The sequence below is a fragment of the Haliotis cracherodii genome, unplaced genomic scaffold (genome assembly GCF_022045235.1).
Source record: "Haliotis cracherodii isolate W230 unplaced genomic scaffold, xgHalCrac1.p SCAF_2, whole genome shotgun sequence".
Classification (NCBI taxonomy): domain Eukaryota; kingdom Metazoa; phylum Mollusca; class Gastropoda; order Lepetellida; family Haliotidae; genus Haliotis; species Haliotis cracherodii.
In genome coordinates this window covers 29172759-29194876 of record NW_027266275.1, presented here as the reverse complement: position 1 = coordinate 29194876, position 22118 = coordinate 29172759, and the positions used below count along the sequence as shown (strand labels likewise).

Genomic DNA, 22118 nt, shown 5'->3' with positions numbered 1-22118 from the left:
GAAATCTTGGATGAAGTTTATTATTTGGCCTTTTAGTCCTATTTTTTTAAGTTTTTGTATTAGCCCGTGGTGCCATACCATATCGAAAGCTTTAGAGAAGTCGAGGAATATGCCTATGGTGTATTGCTTGTTTAACTGTCCTGTTTTTATACCCTGTTCTAGTCGGGCGAGGTTATCGAGAGTTGATCGGCCAGGAGTGAAGCCACTTTGGTCGGGGTTTATGATGTTGTTTTGGTCTAGGTAGTGCTGTAGCCTATTTTTAGTCATAAGTTCCATTATTTTGCAGAGATTTGAGGTTAGGGAGATGGGCATCCCACGTCTTCGGGAATTTATGGTAAAAAACGGCGTCCGATTTACGACGTCATCAAATTGACCTCTCCGTATGGACGGTTAAGCCACGCCTTCAAAGAGGTCACGACCTTTCCGCCACTTCCTTAGACAAACTTATAAACAACATGGCTGCCTCTTGTCAAACTCGGAGGGCGTCGATGACGGATTTACAGGCTGATTTGTCGACTTCTTTCATGAAACAGGTGTCATTTTCAATGAAAAGAAAACAGCAAGGGTTTAAGTTAGTGTTAGTGAGGGGTACTTCCATTCAGTAAGCATGACTTATGGAGAGAATGACACCATCGTCAGTAGTGCCAAGTGCTATCGCAGTATGAAGAAAAACGAGCCGCCCAATGGTGTTCATGTTGACATCAAGCCTGAAGAAATTTCCTATGCCTATTGTTCATGTCAAGCAGGGTAAGTTGAACGTTTACAACCAGGTTTGTCTCATTACTGTTGACAAGATGCATTATCCCGTAATATTTATTGTTGATACAAACGTATCATGTTTCCTAATTTCGTGATACATTCGTTCAATTTACTGAGGCTAACAGGATACTAGTTATATCTAGAGGTAATGATCATGATAATAAATTTGTGTAAAGACATTTCATTCATATCTCCTAACGAAAGAAAAGTTATTGTGTGTTAATTTACAGTACTGACTCTAAAGTTTTCCAGATCAAAAACACCTTATCACCTGTTAAAAAAAGATCAATATCAACATCTGATATATTTGTCAAATATGCAACTAACTTTTTAATGTTTTATTTGTATGGATTATAAAAACTTGCAATCTAATTTAGCATCAATTTTGAATTTCTCTAATTTTTTCAGAGCTAGTGGATCATGTTCCCATGCCATTGGATTCATCATAGCACTGCAGCAATGGCAGTTGATGGGTTTCACTGAGGTTCCATCAAAGCTGTCCTGTACATCACTTCCTGAACAGTGGAGCAAACCTCGGTGTACCAAAGTTGAAGCAGGCGATGTACCACATTTAGTTTTTGTCAACCCAAAACCAGACAGGAAAATGAAACCAGTTACTAATATATTGACAGAATGCAGGTACTTGATTTATACTGATTTATTTCATGAATTATTCTTCCTTATTTCGCTCAAAGCAAACAATTGTATACATAAAATTTACTGGTATCACATGTATCATAAACATTTACATAAACTAAATAAACTTTGATTATATAAACTAAATATACATTGATAAAAACTAAATGATAATCATCATGTTCAATGGAAATAGATGCCATGATATGATAATTATCATGTTTATCACTCTTAAATGTATTACATGTTCAACAAGACACATTTGAATTCATCAACAGGATAAACTTCAACAAGGAAGTGAGCTTTCACGTTTGCACAATAAGCTCTCTGGATTAAGAAAGTGAGATAGACAATTACATTTTACAGAAATGTACGGGTCGAGGAGACAGATGTTGAACATCTTCAAGGCCTAAAAGACCTTCCCATTGGATACCTTGTCTGCAACCCCTCAAAAACTGTGCACACTCATGTTGGCCAAGTTCCTGTTGGCAGTGGCTTGTCAACGCATGTAAGTTTAGCAATGGTTAGGCCTTACTTAGTGTTTGTTAGAATTTGACCACAGCCTTTACCTGCCAAGCATGTTGTAACTCAATGGGAAATGACTGGATATATCCAACCTTAACATGTTTGTTAAGGGGTAGCCACCAGAGATATTGAGGATGCTACTATAGTGGGGGCGGTCGGGTAGACTAAAGGTTAAAGCGTTCGCTCGACACGCCGAAGACCCGGGTTCGATTCCCGACATGGGTACAATGTGTGAGGCCCATTTCTGGTGTCACCTGCCGTGATATTGCTGGAATATTGCTAAAAACGGCGTAAAACCATACTCACTCACTCACTCACTATTATAGTGAAACTCCTAATACAGCAATTCAGAATTTTGAACAGTAATATTACTCTATATCATTATTACTGGAGGATGTTTTTCACATGGGTTGACTATTATCAAAGTCCCATTGTACACTGTCAGGTTTTAACTCTATAGTAACATTAAATCATGGTAAATAGGGCTTAAGCTACATGTTTATAAGCTCAGGTCAAATCAGGGACAATGTCCTATCTAGCAAAGAAAAGTTGGAATTAAAATTACTTCATGTGTTTGGGCGAAAGGAAGTTCGGATTAAAACCACTTTATGTAATTGAATAGGTGACAGGTCACATAAAATTATAGTTCATGTGGTTCAGTTTTGACAAAAGTATTATTATGATTATGTTTTAATTCAATATGGTACTCTCATGTCTTTTCTAAAAAAATTGTAAAAAGTTATCTTTCAGTCTAAATTATGTAATTTTACATTGCTACCTGTGAATCTGACCTTTGGCCCAAGCTCAAACAATACTAACAAACATGTGACAGCAGAACCTTGGTATGCAGTACAAACACAAATTTAGCCTGATAACATGATAGGTCTAACAAGAATTGTGCAGTGTTGCAAAAACAACTACAAGTACTGAGTCTCAATTTACTTCTTTCTGATACAAGGAGGCATGAAATTTGTTAGTCTGACTTACAGACCCTGATACAAATATATATCAAATACAGCCCATGCAAGTCTATAATGTTTGGCAAGTCTAGATCACTGCAGTATCAGTATCTGAAAATGAAAAGAGTCACTGGGCTCCTTTTTATTATATTTTTATTAAGATAACTGAACAACTGTTTTTATGTACGATATGTTCATTTCAGAGACTAGATTTTAGTCTAGAAATTTGTCAGAAAAGAGCAAACATACCAAATTTGATCAATTGAAGACACCATTGATAGAGGAATGCGGCCACTGAGAATCTTGAAACTTTTGATTCTGCGTATAGCTCTTTCGACATGTACTCTGTGCCCAGCAATCTTCTGAGTGAAGATGACATCTTTTTGGCTCATCTGTACACCAGACTTAGCAAATGGTGGTATATTCAGCCAAAACCCTGTTTTCTCTACTTTTGCTTCAATATCAAACCCCTTATCTGCCATGATTCCATCTCCCTTCTCCAGATAACCAATCTCAATAAGATCAATCAGTGTTGACTGAAAACCTGACTGCTTGAAAATTTCTTTGTCTGACATTGCCCCTGAGAACAGCATAGAAATAAAAATAACTGAGCCTCTCGGATCTACAGCTATTAATGCCTTCAATGTGTTAGTGGACTTGTAATTGCTGTACGTTTGAGTTTGGGTATTCAGTGAAGATGGTTTTTCAATTCTAATTTCTGTGCAGTCAACAATAGGAAATGTACTTGGAAAATCTTTCCTATAGTCCTCTGGCATCTTTTCAAACAAGACATCTCTGTGGGGCCAGATGCTTACCTCCCCAAACCTGAGAAACATGTAATTTATCCAGGAATTGAAGATAACCCCTGCAACTTGCTGAGTAATTGCAAATCTAAAAGCCAAATCTTGCAAGTGGAAATTATTCTTCAGTCTGCAAAGCGTCCAAAACAACTGATTTTCAAGGGAAAGTTTCCTAATTTTGGACAATTTTCCTTTCCCAAGATACCTAAGAGGACATGATTGAGGATCTGGAAACTAAATACCTATATATGGCAATGAAGGTTTCTTTGTTAAAGCCTGTGTAGTACTTAATAAGCTTAGCATCTTCCAACATAACATCAATCGAAAAAGTAAATGATTTTTGCTTTTTTAAATGTTCACATTCCTCTTCAGTATCTTTCAGCTTTCTCATGACATCTATAAGCTCCAAACTGCATCTTGCCAGATCTCTCTTCAGGCTCTCATTCTCTGCAATAAGTACTATCATATCCATTGGGTCGATCCCTGAAACATTTAAAAGTAAAAGGAAATCAATTCTGCCAAATACAAATTGATGTTATAATGTAATGACAAATAAACATTGTTAATTTGATTTCATGTCAGTTTGCTTTTTATTTCAGGAAAAGTTTTTTGAGACTGAGCCAATAAAATCTGTTGGCACTAGATGTGGCAATCTAGCTTTTCCCCAGGCCGCCACAGTGACCCTTGGAGCAGGGTACCACATCGAGGATATGACACAGGAGCAATGTGAACAGTTAGAGCAACTAACAAGGGACCAGACCAACAGTCTGTTGTGGTTTCAAGCCAGGAAACACAGGCTGACAGCATCCACATTTGGGATCATACTCAAAAGAAAAACCATCACAGAAAAGTTCATCAACAACATCATAAATGAAAAGGCTTTCACATCTGCTGCAACCAGCTATGGCAAAAGTAATGAAAGACAAGCTATTGAAAAATACATTAAGCAGTCAGGTAATCATGTTCATGATTGTGGTCTTGTAGTGAACAGAAAGTTTCCATTTGGGAAGGTGTGTGAAGATGGTATTACAGGCATCATAGAAGTAAAATGTCCATACTCAGCCCGAGACATGTCCATCAATGATGCCTGCTGTTTGTTGCCAAAGTTCTGCTTGCAAAATACAGATGGGATAATTTCAATCAAGAAAGCTCCCCATTATCATGAATATTTTTATCAAGTTCAAGGACAACTCATGATTTCAGGTGCTGCCTTTTGTGACTTTGTTGTTTTCACACAAAAAGACCTGTTCATACAAAGAATTTTTCCACTTCCTGTGTTTATGCAACAAATGTTGGATGAATTGAGTGCTTTTTACTTTCAGCATGTTAAACCAGTACTGTGTTTGCCAAGTTCTCATAATGTGTGTACACTTACAGCATGAGTCAGTCTGACAATCAGTTGTCACGGTTGAACTTGTATGAACAGCAGTGGCAGAAGGTAAAGATGGCTTGTCAGATTTAGCTATCTTTTCTGTTGGCTCCAAGCTGCAACAATATTTGAAACTATAAACTTTTAAAAAGTTACTATTGATTGTTGTTTGAGAAGATAAAATTCAACCAATATCAAATATTTGTGTGTCTGTTATTTGAGTTCATACAGTATAATGTGCATGAGTGTCATATAACAATGTTTAATAGCAAAAGAGGATAAAGTGTGACCCATATAGGTGCTGACTGGATGCATGCATTACCTTATCAAACAATTTCACATCATACTGGGTGTTAACGAAACACTCAACAAATCTAATAAATTTCCCCATGTGCTATCTCAATTTGTATTGCCTTCCAATCTCTCCAACTTTTTGGCTAACACTGAATTTTCACATTAGTCAATATTATTATCAAACTTTTATTAAATGAACAAACAATTTAAAGAACAAAAGCCATACCTACCGACCCTTTTTATTGTTTGTTGCATGCAGAACTGACATCATTTATTTTTATTTCATCCAAATTATCAACATACAGTTCCCCTGGGCAGTATTCATTACAAGATGAGAAAATCTTATTTATGAACTTATGTGAACAAGATGGAACAACTGAATCAACTGTAGAAACTTTACAAAGTATTTGATCATGTAAATTGATAATCAACTTGTAAAATACCAATAAATGGCTTCTTACAGTGTACACAAACCTCTGAGTTCCATCATCAGTGGGCTTTCTTTTTGTAAGGGGCTTCCTACTCAGTCCAGCCTTGTCAATGTGATTGGCAGGTAATGGGTCTGGATGTTGCTCACTTGGAAAATTGTTGACGAAGTGATGAAAATCAAATTTAACATGAAAACCTCTATTATGTGAATAAACCGAACTATAATGTATATAAACACAATGAATTCAAAAGTTTTCAATAAGTTTGTGAAATCTTTATATACATAGATCTATATACATGTATATATGTGTTCGATGATTACCAACCCAGCTAATTTATATTCACTACTTGGCCAATGGAAAACTGATCGCTGCCAAACAAAACTTAATGACGTATCCATCTATAAAATTGATTAAATGTACGGGAAATGTACCTTTGTGCAAACATATCTATTGCAGTTGATGTTTGACAGATTGAGCTGATTATGTGGTCGCCCACAAAGTTTTATCCACCGTAGGCACTTCTCGTAGTCAGTCTTCGGTTTTGGAAACGGTATGAACTTGACACCGCCTTCTAGTCGTTCAGGATATCTGTCATCACTATTGCACAGACCGTGACTGCACCTCTTTACCATTTTTTCTGGATAAGTTGGCCGATAGAACGATTACGTAATAGCACAAGCTTGTCTAAGGAAATGACTACAGTCAAAGTATGCGTGCGCAGATTGTCAGAGCGACTCGCTGATTGGTCAAGTCAGCTGTCAATAAAATTCGGCGGAGAGGTCAATTGTGAGGGCATGTTCGAATTCCAAGAAATGACGTCATGATAGAACAATGTTTTATCGCATATAAGATGGTCATTGGGTGGCTTATTGGGTGGTCATTGGATGGCTTATTGGGTGGCTTATTGAGTGGTCATTTGATGGCTTATTGAGTGGTCATTTGATGGCTTATTGAGTGGTCATTTGATGGCTTATTGAGTGGTCATTGGGTGGTTTATTGAGTGGTCATTGGATGGCTTATTGGATGGCTTATTGTGTGGTCGTTGGATGGCTTATTGAGTGGTCATTGGATGGCTTATTGGGTGGTCATTGGATGGCTTATTGGGTGGCTTATTGAGTGGTCATTTGATGGCTTATTGAGTGGTCATTTGATGGCTTATTGAGTGGTCATTGGGTGGTTTATTGAGTGGTCATTGGATGGCTTATTGGGTGGTCATTGGATGGCTTATTGTGTGGTCGTTGGATGGCTTATTGAGTGGTCATTGGATGGCTTATTGGGTGGTCATTGGATGGCTTATTGAGTGGTCATTGGATGGCTTATTGGGTGGTCATTAGATGGCTTATTGGGTGGTCATTTGATGGCTTAATGAGTGGTCATTGGATGGCTTATTGGGTGGTCATTGGATGACTTATTGGGTGATCATTGGATGGCTTATTGAGTGGTCATTTGATGGCTTATTGAGTTATTGAGTGGTCATCGGGTGTCTTATTGTGTGGTCATTGGATGGCTTATTGGGTGGTCATTGGGTGTCTTATTGGATGGTCATTGGTTGTCTTATAACATGGTATTTGGAATGCGTATTGGGTGTTTTATTAAATGGTCATTGGATGACTAGTTGAATGACTGATTAGATGGCTTATTTGACTGATGGTCATTGGATGGCTTAATGGTTAGCTTACTGAATGGCTTATGGGTGGCTTTCTACGTTGCCTTGTGGGTGGCTTATTGGATAACTTATTCAATGGACTAATTGACTTGTTGGAAGGCTTATTTAATAGCTCATTTATTTAATGACGTATTTGATAACTCATTGGATGGCTTATCTCGAACACTACTTATCATTGGCACTAATAAGGGAGAACTTTCGTACCAAAATTAGCTAAACCTATCGTTGAAACCAACTTTTCCATTTGCAGGTACTTGGCATACTGACTATAACTAGAAATCATAAAATATAATAAGTGTTGAAATGGGTTCCGTCCGTGCATGTGTCCGTATTTCCCTGCGTCCCGAAATATTTTCGAAACTCTCCATAATGATAATTCCATACCAAAATACATGTTTCGGTACATGTAATTTTTTTTAGATTCTGCTCCGGAAACGACTTTCAGCACGAAGTGCACTAAGTTTCATCATCCCTGAACCTTCGTACCCCAACTCAGAGACAAAGCCCATAAATGTATTTTTTAGGAAACCATAGCAAAGTTTATGTGAATGTATGTACCAAGTTTCGTAAATGTAGCCGTTATAGTTTTAGAGGTCTTCTCCGGTAACGATTCAGGGAAACACGAACTATTATCCTCTGCCAATTTCCTTGTGGATGAACAGACAAACGAGATAGAGCGTTATAGATGATGTCAAGGTGACCTTAATACTTGCCTTGAATAAGCGCATGGCCAAATGTTACATGAAAAATATACGTTTAAAACAAAAATGCTGCAAACGCACCTCTGAAAATTGAAGTTAAATGTATGTATGTAAACCCAGTAAAACCAATGGCCTACAGTAACCGTTGTGTGCACATGGCGTTGACTGCAGAGGGACAGGCGGTATCTGTAACAGAACAACCTGCAGCCGTCACGATGTTCCCCATATTGTGCCAATGTGGTAAAAGAGAGCATATGCCACGAAGACCACTTTGAGCAAATTGATAACGCTGATGCTGATGGGAATATTTGTGTTCATTTAACATGCCAGAAAACACTCATCATAGAAACCAAATAAAACGAAAAATATATTGCTTCTTGACAAATATTTGGCAATGTATGATGTGATTTCGGTGGGTTTTTTTTTTTTCAATATAACGCAACACATTAATATTCCAGCTAAATGCATGACTCTTGGCCGATTACTTTGTTTTGTGAAATATTCCAGTCATATGAATGTAGCAAATAAATAATGGAATCTGGACCCGACAACCCACGCCAATGACCCGCCGTCAACCAAGTTATCTTTTTGGACCAAACACTGCTGGGATTGGGGTGGGAGTGGTTGTTTGGGTGTTTGGGGGTGGGGTTGGGGGTGGGGGGTGTCTTGTAAATGGATTTGGTCCAAATCAACTCGACGGCGTGGTTCGCTGCTTATAATGTCAGTCATTGGTTTATCTGGTACAGACTCGATAATATTCAGGCCGCCGTCATATTGCTTCATGTGTTAAACTACTAACAAGTAGTTCTTTAGCGACGTGCCCAACAGACGTGCAATGAGTGGCTGCTTGTACTGGTCCCGACTTATGCGGGGTTTGTAGGCTAACCCACTGAGATACCATGTCGCAGTTTAACATGGATATACCCCTCTCAGACGTGGACTCCGAGCCGACCAGTCCTTCAGGGAGGGAAACAAATACCATCTGTTAACGTCTTTTTGGTGTAATAAAGTGAATGAGTATGATTTTACGCCGCTTTTAGCAATATCTTAGCAATTTGGTGTGATAAAAAACAAACAATTAAATAGTACATGACTTGATTAACCATCTCCGTTCTCTTTGGTTTGTAGGGTCCAGGCTCGACCACACATGAAAGTCGTCAGTCATGTACGTCCAGGCACATTGACTCAATTTTATCTCTGACATGAAAATAATTGAAATTTGTTTCTGTTAAATTGTCTTCAGTATATAATAGATTGGTTCCTTGAGTATCTGTTTCTTAATGTGAAGAATCTAGAGAAAGTGTGTTAAAATTTAACGTGGTATCCCAGTTATTTAGCGACTAGTAAGTGAGTGAGTTGGTTTTAAGTCGCCTTTAGCAATATTCCAGCAATGTCACGGCAGGGGACACCAGAAATAGGATTCATACATTGGACCCGTGTGGGGAATCGAACCCGGGTCTTCGGCGAGGCGAACGAACGTTATAACCACTAGGCTACACCACGGGCCCTATTTAGCGGCTTAGAATAATTGGTCATGTTTTTCTTGCCAAAGGTACTGTTGGGAGTTTTCAGATAGTTTCGTGTTTACTGGTCTGTGTGAGAGACTATAGATACAGCGTTTAGCCATGTGCGTCCAACGTGTCTGTGCCACACTGGAAGGAAGTGAGAAAACTGCACCCATAGCAGGAGGAAGTCGGGGATTGGGAACAGACAGAACGCTGTGCCTCCTGCAGACGTGGTGAGGAGTTCAGCAGCGCAAGTGTATGCACCACATGTTTATGTTTCAAATATACAGTTTAATAACTTAACGCAACGCTGCAAGGTATCGGAACACACACCGCACGCACATTCTCCAGCACGTGGACACAGCGCCGTCTTGAAGAGTTGCCGTTATTGAAGTCGGGTAATGCTTCAGTACGGGTCATAAATGTAATTTCAACATATGATATAAACATTTATAGAATAAACAAAATTTGAAGTATGTGTCATGTGAACATTTGTCTTCGGCTGTTCGTTTCTCCCATTTTATGTCAACATTCTTGGGTTTTTTTTTAGGTTCCTTTAAATCTGTTTCATGCGTGCGGGCGCATAACCACTTCCCCCCTGTCTGATATTCTGAACTGTGCCCCAATTATGCCTGGCATAGTTCCATGGTTCCCTACTTCCGAAAATAGTTCTGACCCAACTATTTCCGATGAAACAGGATAATTGAGTGTTGTTAGCTTGGGTTCATGTTGAACTGCTCAATGACCTCGGCTGAACTAATGGCGTCCACTTCAGCTCAAGTGCCACATCAGAACTAACAGCATCCACTTAGGTTCAAAGGCCACAGCAAAACTAATGGCGTCTACTTCAGTTCAATGGCCGCGACTGAACTAATGGCACCCACATCAACTCAGTGACCCCCGGCAGAACTAATGGCGTCCACGTCAGCCTAATGACTGTGGCTGAAGTAATGGTGTCCACTTTAGCTCAAAGGCCACAGCAGAACTAATGGCGTCCACTTCAGTTCAATGGCCACAGCAGAACTAATGGTGTCCACTTCAGCTTAATCACCGTGGCTGAAGTAATGGTGTCCGTTTAGGTTCAAAGGCCACAGCAGAACTAATGGCATCCACTTCTGTTCAATACCCACAGCAGAACTAATGTCCTCCACTTCAGTTCAATGGCCACAGCAATACTAATACTGTCCATTTCAGTTCAATGGCCACAGCAATACTAATGGCGTCCACTTCAGCTCAATGGCCACAGCAGAGCTAATGACGTCCACTTCAGTTCAATGGCCACAGCAATACTAATACTGTCCATTTCAGTTCAATGGCCACGGCAATACTAATGGCATCCACTTCAGCTCAATGGCCACAGCAGAGCTAATGGCGTCCACTTCAGTTCAATGGCCACAGCAGAATTAATGGCGTCTACTTCAGCTCAAGTGCCACAGCAGAACTAACAGCATCCACTTAGGTTCAAAGGCCGCAGCAATACTAATGGAGTCCACTTCAGCTCAATGGCCACAGCAGAGCTAATGGCGTCCACTTCAGTTCAATGGCCACAGCAATACTAATACTGTCCATTTCAGTTCAATGGCCACAGCAGAGCTAATGGCGTCCACTTCAGTTCAATGGCCACAGCAGAACTAATGACATTCACTTCAGTTCAATGGTCAGAGCAGAGCTAATGGCGTCCACTTCAGTTCAATGGCCACAGCAGAATTAATGGCGTCTACTTCAGCTCAAGTGCCACAGCAGAACTAACAGCATCCACTTAGGTTCAAAGGCCACAGCAAAACTAATGGTGTCCACATCAGTTCAATGGCCACAGCAGAGCTAATGGCATCCACTTCAGTTCAATGGCCACAGCAGAACTAATGGCATCCACTTCAGTTCAATGGCCACAGCAGAACTAATGGCATCCACTTCTGTTCAATACCCACAGCAGAACTAATGTCCTCCACTTCAGATCAATGGCCACAGCAATACTAATACTGTCCATTTCAGTTCAATGGCCACAGCAATACTAATGGCGTCCACTTCAGCTCAATGGCCACAGCAGAACTAATGGCATCCACTTCTGTTCAATACCCACAGCAGAACTAATGTCCTCCACTTCAGATCAATGGCCACAGCAATACTAATACTGTCCATTTCAGTTCAATGGCCACAGCAATACTAATGGCGTCCACTTCAGCTCAATGGCCACAGCAGAGCTAATGGCGTCCACTTCAGTTCAATGGCCACAGCAATACTAATACTGTCCATTTCAGTTCAATGGCCACAGCAGAGCTAATGGCGTCCACTTCAGTTCAATGGCCACAGCAGAACTAATGACATTCACTTCAGTTCAATGGTCACAGCAGAGCTAATGGCGTCCACTTCAGTTCAATGGCCACAGCATAACTAATGACATTCACTTCAATTCAATGAACACGGCTGAAGTAATGGCGTCCACTTAGGTCCAAAGATCTAATTGGTATCTGTTGCCTGTTTTCTGGTCACATGAGCCGTTCTTAGCGGTGTCTGTTGCCTGTTTTCTGGTCACATGAGCAGATCGCAGCAGAGTCTGTTGGCTGTAGCTTGTCACCAGAGCCCACTAAAGCAGAGGTCAGGTGATCAAGCTCTGTCTTGTTTGATGTGTGTAAGCATATTTTCAATCATTTTGCCATTATTTGTCAAAAATTCTAACTTATTTGAGAGGCATTTAGAAGTTGGTGTACTAAGTAAGGATAAGATATATGGATGAACAACTTCTTTATTACAATTAGGAGCAATGTTTCGGTGTACTTTCTAACACTGTTAGCTCACTTGTTTGAGAATGGTGTCAGAACCTACACAGAAACTTCCCTCCTATTGTAATCTAAAGTTGTTCATCCATATATCTTATCCTTACTAAATATTTTACTTTTGCAATATTTAGAGTAGTCATCCATAACACACGAAACAAATCAGGTGCAGGTGAACTAGATCTTGTCCTGGCTGAATGCATACTGAAGAACAAAAGTTCCTGTGACATTGAATAAGATTAAATGCAAAGTTATGTTTTTTACCAAATCTGAAACAATTCGTTTTGCAACAGATAAAAGACTCCTGTAATTGTTCAAATGGTAATTTGCCATACTGACTTCAGAAAATGTTTGATTTCATAAAAAAACATTAACATGCCAAAATGTCAATTTACAAATCAATAGCATATGTGTCCACCTCTTGTTGCGATGCAAGCAACACATCTTCATCTCATGGAATGGACCAGGCGTCTCACAAAGTCCTGTAGGATATCTGTCCATATCTGCTGGAGCATGTTTTGAAGTTCCTGGAGTGTCAGTGGAACATGTGGTTGACGTAGAAGGCGCCAATCCATCTCATTCCACATGTGCTCGATTGGTGAGAGATCAGGGAGAGCGAGCCGGCCAGAGGATGACATTCACGTTGTTTTGCTGAAGAGCATTCTGAACAAGTCGAGCAATATGAGGCCGGGCGTTGTCATGTTGAAAGGTAATGCCTGGGCTATGACGACGCAAAAATGGTAGAACAACAGGGCCGATGATCTCATCGCGGTAGCGCTGTCCATTGAGATTTTCCTCTGCCACTATCAAACAGGTCCTATGTCTCGCTGTAATCCCACCCCATAACATAATGCTGCCGCCCCCGAACCGATCTTTTTCCATGACACAATGATTGAGGTAACGTTCCCCTCGACGTAGGTACACTCGAATCCGTCCATCGCTGTGGCTGAGGTGAAAACGAGACTCGTCAGTGAATAGAACTTGTCCCCACTGCATGGCCGTCCAGCGTAGATGCTGTCTACACCACTGTAGACATGCTTGACGGTGGTTTCCTGTCAAAATGGGACGTCTGGCGGGTTTTCTGGCGACAATCCCTGCACATCTGAGGCGACGACGTACAGTTTGTGAAGATATTCGTCGAAGGCCAGGGATTCTACTTGCAGTCACTGTTGCTGGCTGGAATCGATTTCATAGGTGTGTTGTTCGAATCCAGTCGTCTTGTCGATTATTGATTACGTGTGGCCTGCCACTCTGAGGATGGTCTCTGACTGCATTCGTCTGTTGCCATCGTTGCCATAGACACCAAATGGAGTTTCTGTGGATGTTAAATTGTCTTGCAGCTTCAAGTTGACTTGATCCTGCTTCAAACCTACCAATGGCTCGCAGACGCTCATTTTCACACAGGCGTGGCATTTCGTAATGTTGAATAACTGCGTAATTTTGTTGTTTTTCTGAGTGGTTGTTGTCAGCACGATGCCAAACAATGCATATGGAATCCCGTTAACGCACATGTTTTTATACCCATTCTTGGGTAGTAAAATGCATGGGGCTTGCATAAAAGTAAACTTTGGCATGGAATGCATGCTTTTTTGTAGCAGTTGCGTTTTTGTGACTTGATTCCATACATGTACTACAATATTGAAAACCAAACTTTACTTTTTGAAAAATACACTAAAATATTGGTGTCACAGGAACTTTTGTTGTTGAGTATATTTCATCAGCATCTCAGTTCCTCTGTAAAATCATCTTCCCTAGGAAAGAGAGTAAACTGACTATAAAAGTCCAGTTTCCACCCTTGCTTGGTATTACGGAGTTACATTTTGGCTGGACTAATGAGTCTATGCAAAGACGAATCAAAATCGCACAACGAATTCAAAATCCAGTTAGTAAACTGTCATGCTGATTTCGGTCGATTGCAGGATTTGCAAAGCATGTGCACCGCAAACTCGTTGTAAACAGATATTTTCCAAATCTTTTCAAGTTTTTAATCAAGGTGTTCATGTGATTTGATGCACTTCACGATGTAAGATCTTGATTATTGATCAGATTGCCCTGACTGGGCGCTGCCATTTTATTTGAAGCAAATGCAAGTGATACAAGAGGTGGAATGTGACTGGTCCATACGAGAGGCTTAGAAGGGACACAGCTGGTATTAGCCACTGGTGGCGCTACGATCGAGTCCAGAAATTCCAGCCTAGTTCGGCAAGGGTGGAAACTGGACTTTTAAAGTCAGTAAACTCTCTTGCCTTGGGAAGATTCTGGATAACAGACAAACACAACGCCACATCCACCCTGGTATTTTTATTTATAAAACACCCACACATGAGTGACACATGAAAATAAAAAACAGCATATTAAAATGACTTCATAAGAATACTCATGTAAAGTACACATGTTTAAAATCCAAGCAAAAACAGACATTATAAAGCCCATACTTACCACTACATGCTCCATGCTCCTGACCCAGCCAGCAGGCTCCACATGGAGCTGAGAGAGTCAATGACTTGCGGATAAAAGAAGTCCTGATTGTATGGGTCTTTGTTCACAGCTCGAGCTGTCATGGGTATTTCCCACAGTGCAGTAGCTTACACAGACTAACATTTAGTCACAGAAATTAAGTTGTCTTATATAAAAATATATAGCTACAAAATAAAATCCAAAGGGAGCCAAAGCTTAATGTAATGCTAGAGCAGAGGCAATCTAGACTTGCCAAAATGTTCAAGACTTGAGTTGGACTCGTTTAACTTGTGTTCTATCGTACACAAAATATAACATTAGTTACTTGTGTTCTAGAGTCTGGGAAGCAGATTATAATGTACACAGTCTGTGACTTTACGCCATACTTTAGAGTTATTGCTCTACCCATTTACGCTTACCATTAACACCAAGTTAGTTAGCTCAGCTCATAAACATCCATATATTAACACATTAAATATACTACCCAAAAGATTAAAAGAACCAATTTTTTCACCTGACTCCAGTGGATCTGCCACATCATGACAGATGAACTATAGTCAAATGAATATACTGAGTGTTCCTTAATATGCTATGTCATGTCATGACAGAGTAGTCAGGACAGAGTAGTCATGAAGTATATATTAAAATAAATTAAAATAATACCAAATCACAAATTTGAGCCAGACTCAAAATGTTTTGGCACAGGCTGTGTACATATCATATTGATAGGCCATTGTGACTGTGCTTCCACACAATGCATAGAAACAAAACTTACTATATTCCTCCACTGATCACACACTAAACAATATGCCTGCAAGCCAAGGACAATACATCAATATCCCTGGACAAGTAATGTTCATTGCTATGAAATATGAGTGGTTTTAAGAATATCAAATATTGCCACATGAAAACAGCTGTAATATTAAGAGATATCCATTGTACAGACAAGGGTTGAACCAGCTGTATTTGTAAAGAGTATTCTTGTCTGAGCATATATGATGATGAGTTGAGTTAATGCCTCTTTTTATAATAGCAATATCATAGAAGGGGACATCAAGAATGGGCTTCCCATGCTGGGAATCAAACCAAGGTGTGACGACAACGCTTGACCACTAGGCTACCCCACCCCACATTAGGAGGTGAGGGGTGGAGAGATGAGGGGGAAGAAAATGGGGAGGAGAGGGAAGAGGGACATGCAGAGGGAGGAGGAGGGAAGAGGAAAACAAGTCTCAATTATCAGTCAAAAAGCTGGAAAAAGCAAAATATGATGTTGTCAGGGTTATAATGAGATGTTTACAATAAGCATCTTTCATTAAAAACAGCGTTTTCATTTTTTTCTGAAGATGAATTAAAAGTGGGCTGATCTGTAAAGCAAAAACATAAGTTGCTCTAATCATAATAATACATAAATGTACTTCAAATACAAAAAAACTAATTCCTACCAAACAAGAGGCTGTTCACTGATAAGCAAAACACATGACACCCTCAATCAATACACCTGCACCTGGAAGCCATTGTTGTATATCGGCATGCTACCCCTAGCATCCATCTACAGCAATAACATCCTGCTGAGAAGGGGGATACAGCTCCGTATCCCCACAGGCAACATGTGTGTCCCAGGTGACATCTCCCCCACACCATGAGAGACAATCCCAACAATCATCTTAAAGTCAATTGAGACAAAATCCATTTAAGTTACAATGATAAAAAAATAACAACTTCCTAACAATGTTAATTTTACACTAAACAACATAATATCTGTATCAGAATATAACCTTTGTCATAAAACATATGTCATAAATGGGTGTAAAATACTAAAAAGGGGACTGAAACAGGCAGATCTGTATTTTCACTTCTGCCATGTTTGAATATCATAAAAGTTATTTGTCAATATAATATTGCTGATATGGTAGCACTGCACAACATACGTTTTTCAAGGGTGCAAATTCATATTTAGGTGAAGGGATATTATTCAAACAGAACAACAGAGCCAAGCAAACATAAAATTTGTCCTTTCTGAAAAGTTATTAGAATGATATGTGGTGGAAGAAAATGATCCAAAAATGTGTGGGGCCCCAGGTCTAACACAAAAAATTGTTGTCTGGTTAGACATTGGGCAAAGATCATCCCCACGTGATTAGGGGCTTCCTTCATGATGACATTAGCCGCCTGTTTGCCAATGCACTGGATGACTGTCAGGGATATTAAGCGTAACAGAGACATCACACCCATCCTAGCAACAATACCTGAGACACCCTTCTGAGTGAGGATTACGGTATAAGGCGGCTTCGAACAGTATCTAGTCACATCACAGATTATCCAGATTTAGGGGATAAGCCAAAGGTGACACAGGTCTAGAAGTGGACCACTTCGGTGAAACACAACCTGGTGTGGTGCTGACAGACCAAGGGTTGTGATCTTGGCATATCTAGGATTCAAACTCCATCACATCATGATGAATATGGATGTAACTCTGCATGCCTAATTCTTCAAACATAAAATAAGCCCTGAATCACCATTGAGTGTAGCCCTACTTCATGTGAAAATGGTTCCACTTCAAGCAGTCACTGCGACATATGTGTGAGCTGACAGATGATTGTGAAGCAAGGGTAAGACTGCATGAGAGAATGGTTCACTTCACGCAGTCACTGACAGACGATTGTGAAGCAAGGGTACGACTGCATGAGAGAATGGTTCCACTTCACGCAGTCACTGAGAGCTGACAGATGATTGTAAAGCAAGGGTAAGACTGCATGAGAGAATGGTTCACTTCACGCAGTCACTGACAGATGATTGTGAAGCAAGGGCATGACGGCATGAGAGAATGGTTCACTTCACGCAGTCACTGACAGATGATTGTGAATCAAGGGCATGACGGCATGAGAGAATGGTTCACTTCACGCAGTCACTGACAGATGATTGTGAAGCAAGGGTGCGACTACATGAGAGAATGGTTCCATTTCACTCAGTCACTGACAGATGATTGTGAAGCAAGGGTGCGACTACATGAGAGAATGGTTCCATTTCACGCAGTCACTGACAGATGATTGTGAATCAAGGGCATGACGGCATGGGAGAATGGTTCCCTTCACGCAGTCACTGACAGACGATTGTGAAGAAAGGGCATGACTACTTGAGAGAATGGTTTACTTCACGCAGTCACTGACAGATGATTGTGAAGCAAGGGTGCGACTACATGAGAGAATGGTTCCATTTCACTCAGTCACTGACAGATGATTGTGAAGCAAGGGTACGACTTCATGGGAGAATGGCTCCACTTCACGCAGTCACTGACAGATGATTGTGAAGCAAGGGTACGACTGCATGGGAGAATGGTTCACTTCACGCAGTCACTGACAGATGATTGTGAAGCAAGGGTACGACTGCATGGGAGAATGGTTCACTTCACGCAGTCACTGAGAGCTGACAGATGATTGTGATGAAAGTGTTTGTTCATACAGCTGTGATGCCATTAATACTTGGTGTGAGATACAACATCATCAACAAACCCAGGTGATTGCTTCTTCCCCAATAGCTAACTCTCTGATATACCTTGAAATACAGGATTCAAACTACAGACAAATCTACATTGCATAAAATGATAGCACCATGTTAAAATGTAGTCCCACTTAAGTAGCTCTCCTATGTACAGTTTACATACAGAGACAGGTTGTATTAACATGTTAGCAACACACTACACATTGCATCAAGGCACACAACACATTGCATCAAGGCACACTACAGCTTGTGCTTGTCTAGGTAAAGATTCCCACTATTATCAACAACTCCTACGTGGTGTTAGATCACTGCTATGTGGTGTTAGATCACTCCTACGTGGTGTTAGATCACTGCTATGTGGTGTTAGATCACTGCTATGTGGTGATAGATCACTACTATGTGGTGTTAGATCACTACTATGTGGTGTTAGATCACTGCTATGTGGTCTTAGATCACTGCTATGTGGTGTTAGATCACTGCTATGTGGTGATAGATCACTGCTATGTGGTGATAGATCACTGCTATGTGGTGATAGATCACTGCTATGTGGTGTTAGATCACTGCTATGTGGTGTTAGATCACTACTATGTGGTGTTAGATCACTGCTATGTGGTCTTAGATCACTGCTATGTGGTGTTAGATCACTGCTATGTGGTGATAGATCACTGCTATGTGGTGATAGATCACTGCTATGTGGTGATAGATCACTGCTATGTGGTGTTAGATCACTGCTATGTGGTGTTAGATCACTGCTATGTGGTGTTAGATCACTGCTATGTGGTGTTAGATCACAGCTACGTGGTATTAGATCACTGCTATGATGTGATAGATCACTCCCACACAACATTAATCCCCATTAGATGACTAGTCTTAAAAAAGAACATGTCAGCCATATCTATCATCAATCGTCATGGTTACCAATGGTGCACATATTTTTATACAAAAAGTACCACAAAACATGTATTCCCATTTAAGGGGACTGTGTCAAAGGACAAAATTTCTATCTTGCCCATTTCAGTGTCTGTCTGCCTGTACATATGGCTTTACATAATGTTGAGCACAAAACACAAGCATACTTCCAGCAAACTGCCAAAGGTGAAGCTTTTAAATTTGTTTCCATGCATTTGTTTGTGATTTCTATCTATTGTTCATTGTATGTCTTTCACACGAAAATCAAGGACATGTCTTTTGACTCAGCCCCGAACATCTACATTCAATATCACAGTACAGCTGAAACACTTGTAGAAAACGTTAGTCCTTTGATTTCAACAAAAATAATTTGAAGGTATTTAGCAATGTTTAGTACAGTGATCACGAGAAACATGATAACCATTTTGAAAAACTGCACAAAGCCAATACTAATGGAAAATATTTTCATAAAACAATGAAGAAAGTCAATAATACTTGAAAATATTTCATGAAACATTGTAGAAAGGCAGTAGAAATTGAAAATTATTTCATGAAACATTGTAGAAAGGCAATACTAATGGAAAATAATATCATGAAACATTGTAGAAAGGAAATACTTATTGAAAATATTTTCATGAAACATTGTAGAAAGGCAATACGAAGTGAAAAAAAATGCATGAAACATTGTAGAAAGGCACTACTAAGTGTAAATAATTTCATATAACCTTGTAGAAAGGCAATACTTATTGAAAATACTTTTAAGAAACACTTGAGAAAGTCGTTATTAACTGAAAATAGTTATTGAAACCATGAGTGAGTGAATGAGTGAGATGGATTTAACTCTGCATTGAACAGTTTTTCAGTCATCTTGCTGTATAAAGGAAATAGTGATGAAAATGATTTAATAAAATACTGAAGTAAGTCAGTATATGATCATAAATTGATCTTAATAATAAACTCTATTTTAAAGTGTTAAACTATCAACACATTCCTCTCCAACTCGTGTCACAAACATTGATTGGGACAACAGCTGTCCCATTTCTAATGTGTCCCAGTATATCAAAGGATAGTCAGACACTACCTGTGGCCCTACACTTGCTCATGGTGAAACTTTCCGATGATCAAATCCAACGAAAGTAATGGATGTGACATTAATTAAATGGTAGATTCTGGAAACCTTAGGCGTTACAGCTGCAGTATCTACAAGTGATAAATGTCCTTGTACAACAATAGTTGGGGACAATAGGACCATACATGAATAGACTAAATCATGAAACACCCATACACATTCAACTTTTTCAAATAAGATTTGTTTCTGAAAATACAATTTGCAAAACATTTGGAAGAATAACCTGTCATATCTCATAATAACAGCCCACATTATTTACCATAACTGACCAGTTTACCATAGTTACAGTATTTCGTTGTAGAAACTCCTCCTGCCTCCGGAGATAGGCAACATCAGGTTCTGGATCAGCCCGATGAGGAGGACAGACATATTAGTTTGCATTCATCACAGAACACAAATAAACAGAAAACTAACACTTCCTTTTCAGATGTACAGCTGTAAGCTCCTTTTGACAACAGCAGGAGAGCAATTAAGGCAGTTTCCAATCTCATTAAAATCAGATCTGAGTTCTCGCTGCCGCTAAACAAAGATCTGAGGACATCCCATTACGGGTCACGTCAGAACGACCTTTCGCGAACTTTGACCGACCACTAAAATGATTAACAAGAACATTCCGACTGTCACTTTCATGATCTGATAAGCGACGCTCTCATTGATCGGATGTAAGGTCGTTCTGACGTGACCTATAATGGGATGTCCTCAGATCTTTGTTTAGCGATAGCGTGAACTAAGATCTGATGTTAATGAGTTTGGGCAGTTTCTTATATTTGTTTGTTTAAGTATTCCAGATTCACAAGTATTTACATATGCACAGAAACATGTATTACAGCACCTCCACATAATCTACCTTCCTAACAACTGAACACAATCAGGAGAATATTAACTGAACAACATATTATGTGTACACATTTTCCAGCAGCCTTTTATTTTCTTCTCCAGGTCTCTCATGTCTATAGTTGCCATGGTTTCCGTTCCTGAAGTTTCTTCCATTCATGATCATTCCCTGTGAAAAAAAAAAAAACAGGTTTCATTGCTGTGCATGTATTTGTTACAGGGTTTTTTAGATGAACCGTTTCTCATTAATCCTGTGGATTAAGAGGTAGCAATGTGCGTCCTGGTTGAAGGTGCTAATCCCCTTTTGGTACACTAGATGCTGAGGCCTGGTAAGGGGTACTCTGGATGCCGCAGTGCTGTACACTGGATGCCATGAAATGTTTATTTGTTACTCAGATGCCAATATTTCAGTGTTGATATTCATTTTATGTATTTTTTCTTGCAAAGAGTGACAACCAATAAAATATTTAGCCCTAAGCTAATGAGCATGCATGGTCATGTATTATTTGAGAAAATCCAAGTCTAATTTACTTAATTATTTACTAATTAAGCGGTATGGCTGGTGCCTAGGGGGTGGGGGTACCGGTAACATCCTCCTGGTTGATAGTGTGTCATCATACGACGGCTGGTCAAAACGTTCTAAGCCTGATTAACTTTCAAGTATGGGCCATAACAAAGTGAACTAGTCAATGTAGTACATTGTTTGAGTAGTTCATTGCAAGTGTATTTGGTCTGTTGAGGCTGTTTGTATATTAGTGACAGCCAGTTGAACGTGATAGGGGTCCAGATGGACACAGAAATGAAACAGAACAAGTACACTTTCACAAATGTTGGTATTGCTTGTTAGGCTTTAAACTTTTTGACCAGTCCTC

General features: G+C 39.7%; 1 protein-coding gene and 2 pseudogenes across 2 annotated transcripts in view; 1 reads left to right on the top strand and 2 right to left on the bottom strand.

The window, feature by feature from the left end:
• Positions 1–420: 420 nt before the first annotated feature.
• On the top strand, positions 421–5231 carry LOC139468956 (uncharacterized; annotated as a pseudogene).
• On the bottom strand, positions 3098–6405 carry LOC139468955 (uncharacterized; annotated as a pseudogene).
• Positions 6406–15210: 8805 nt separating this feature from the next.
• LOC139467951 (protein starmaker-like) overlaps positions 15211–22118 on the bottom strand; it is a 29784-nt gene continuing 22876 nt past the window's right edge. For both annotated transcript variants that reach the window (XM_071249551.1, XM_071249553.1), the window contains one exon: positions 15211–21415. In XM_071249551.1, the coding sequence (XP_071105652.1) occupies positions 21308–21415 (108 nt within the window). In that variant the 3' untranslated portion in view covers positions 15211–21307. The remainder of the gene's footprint in view (positions 21416–22118) is intronic.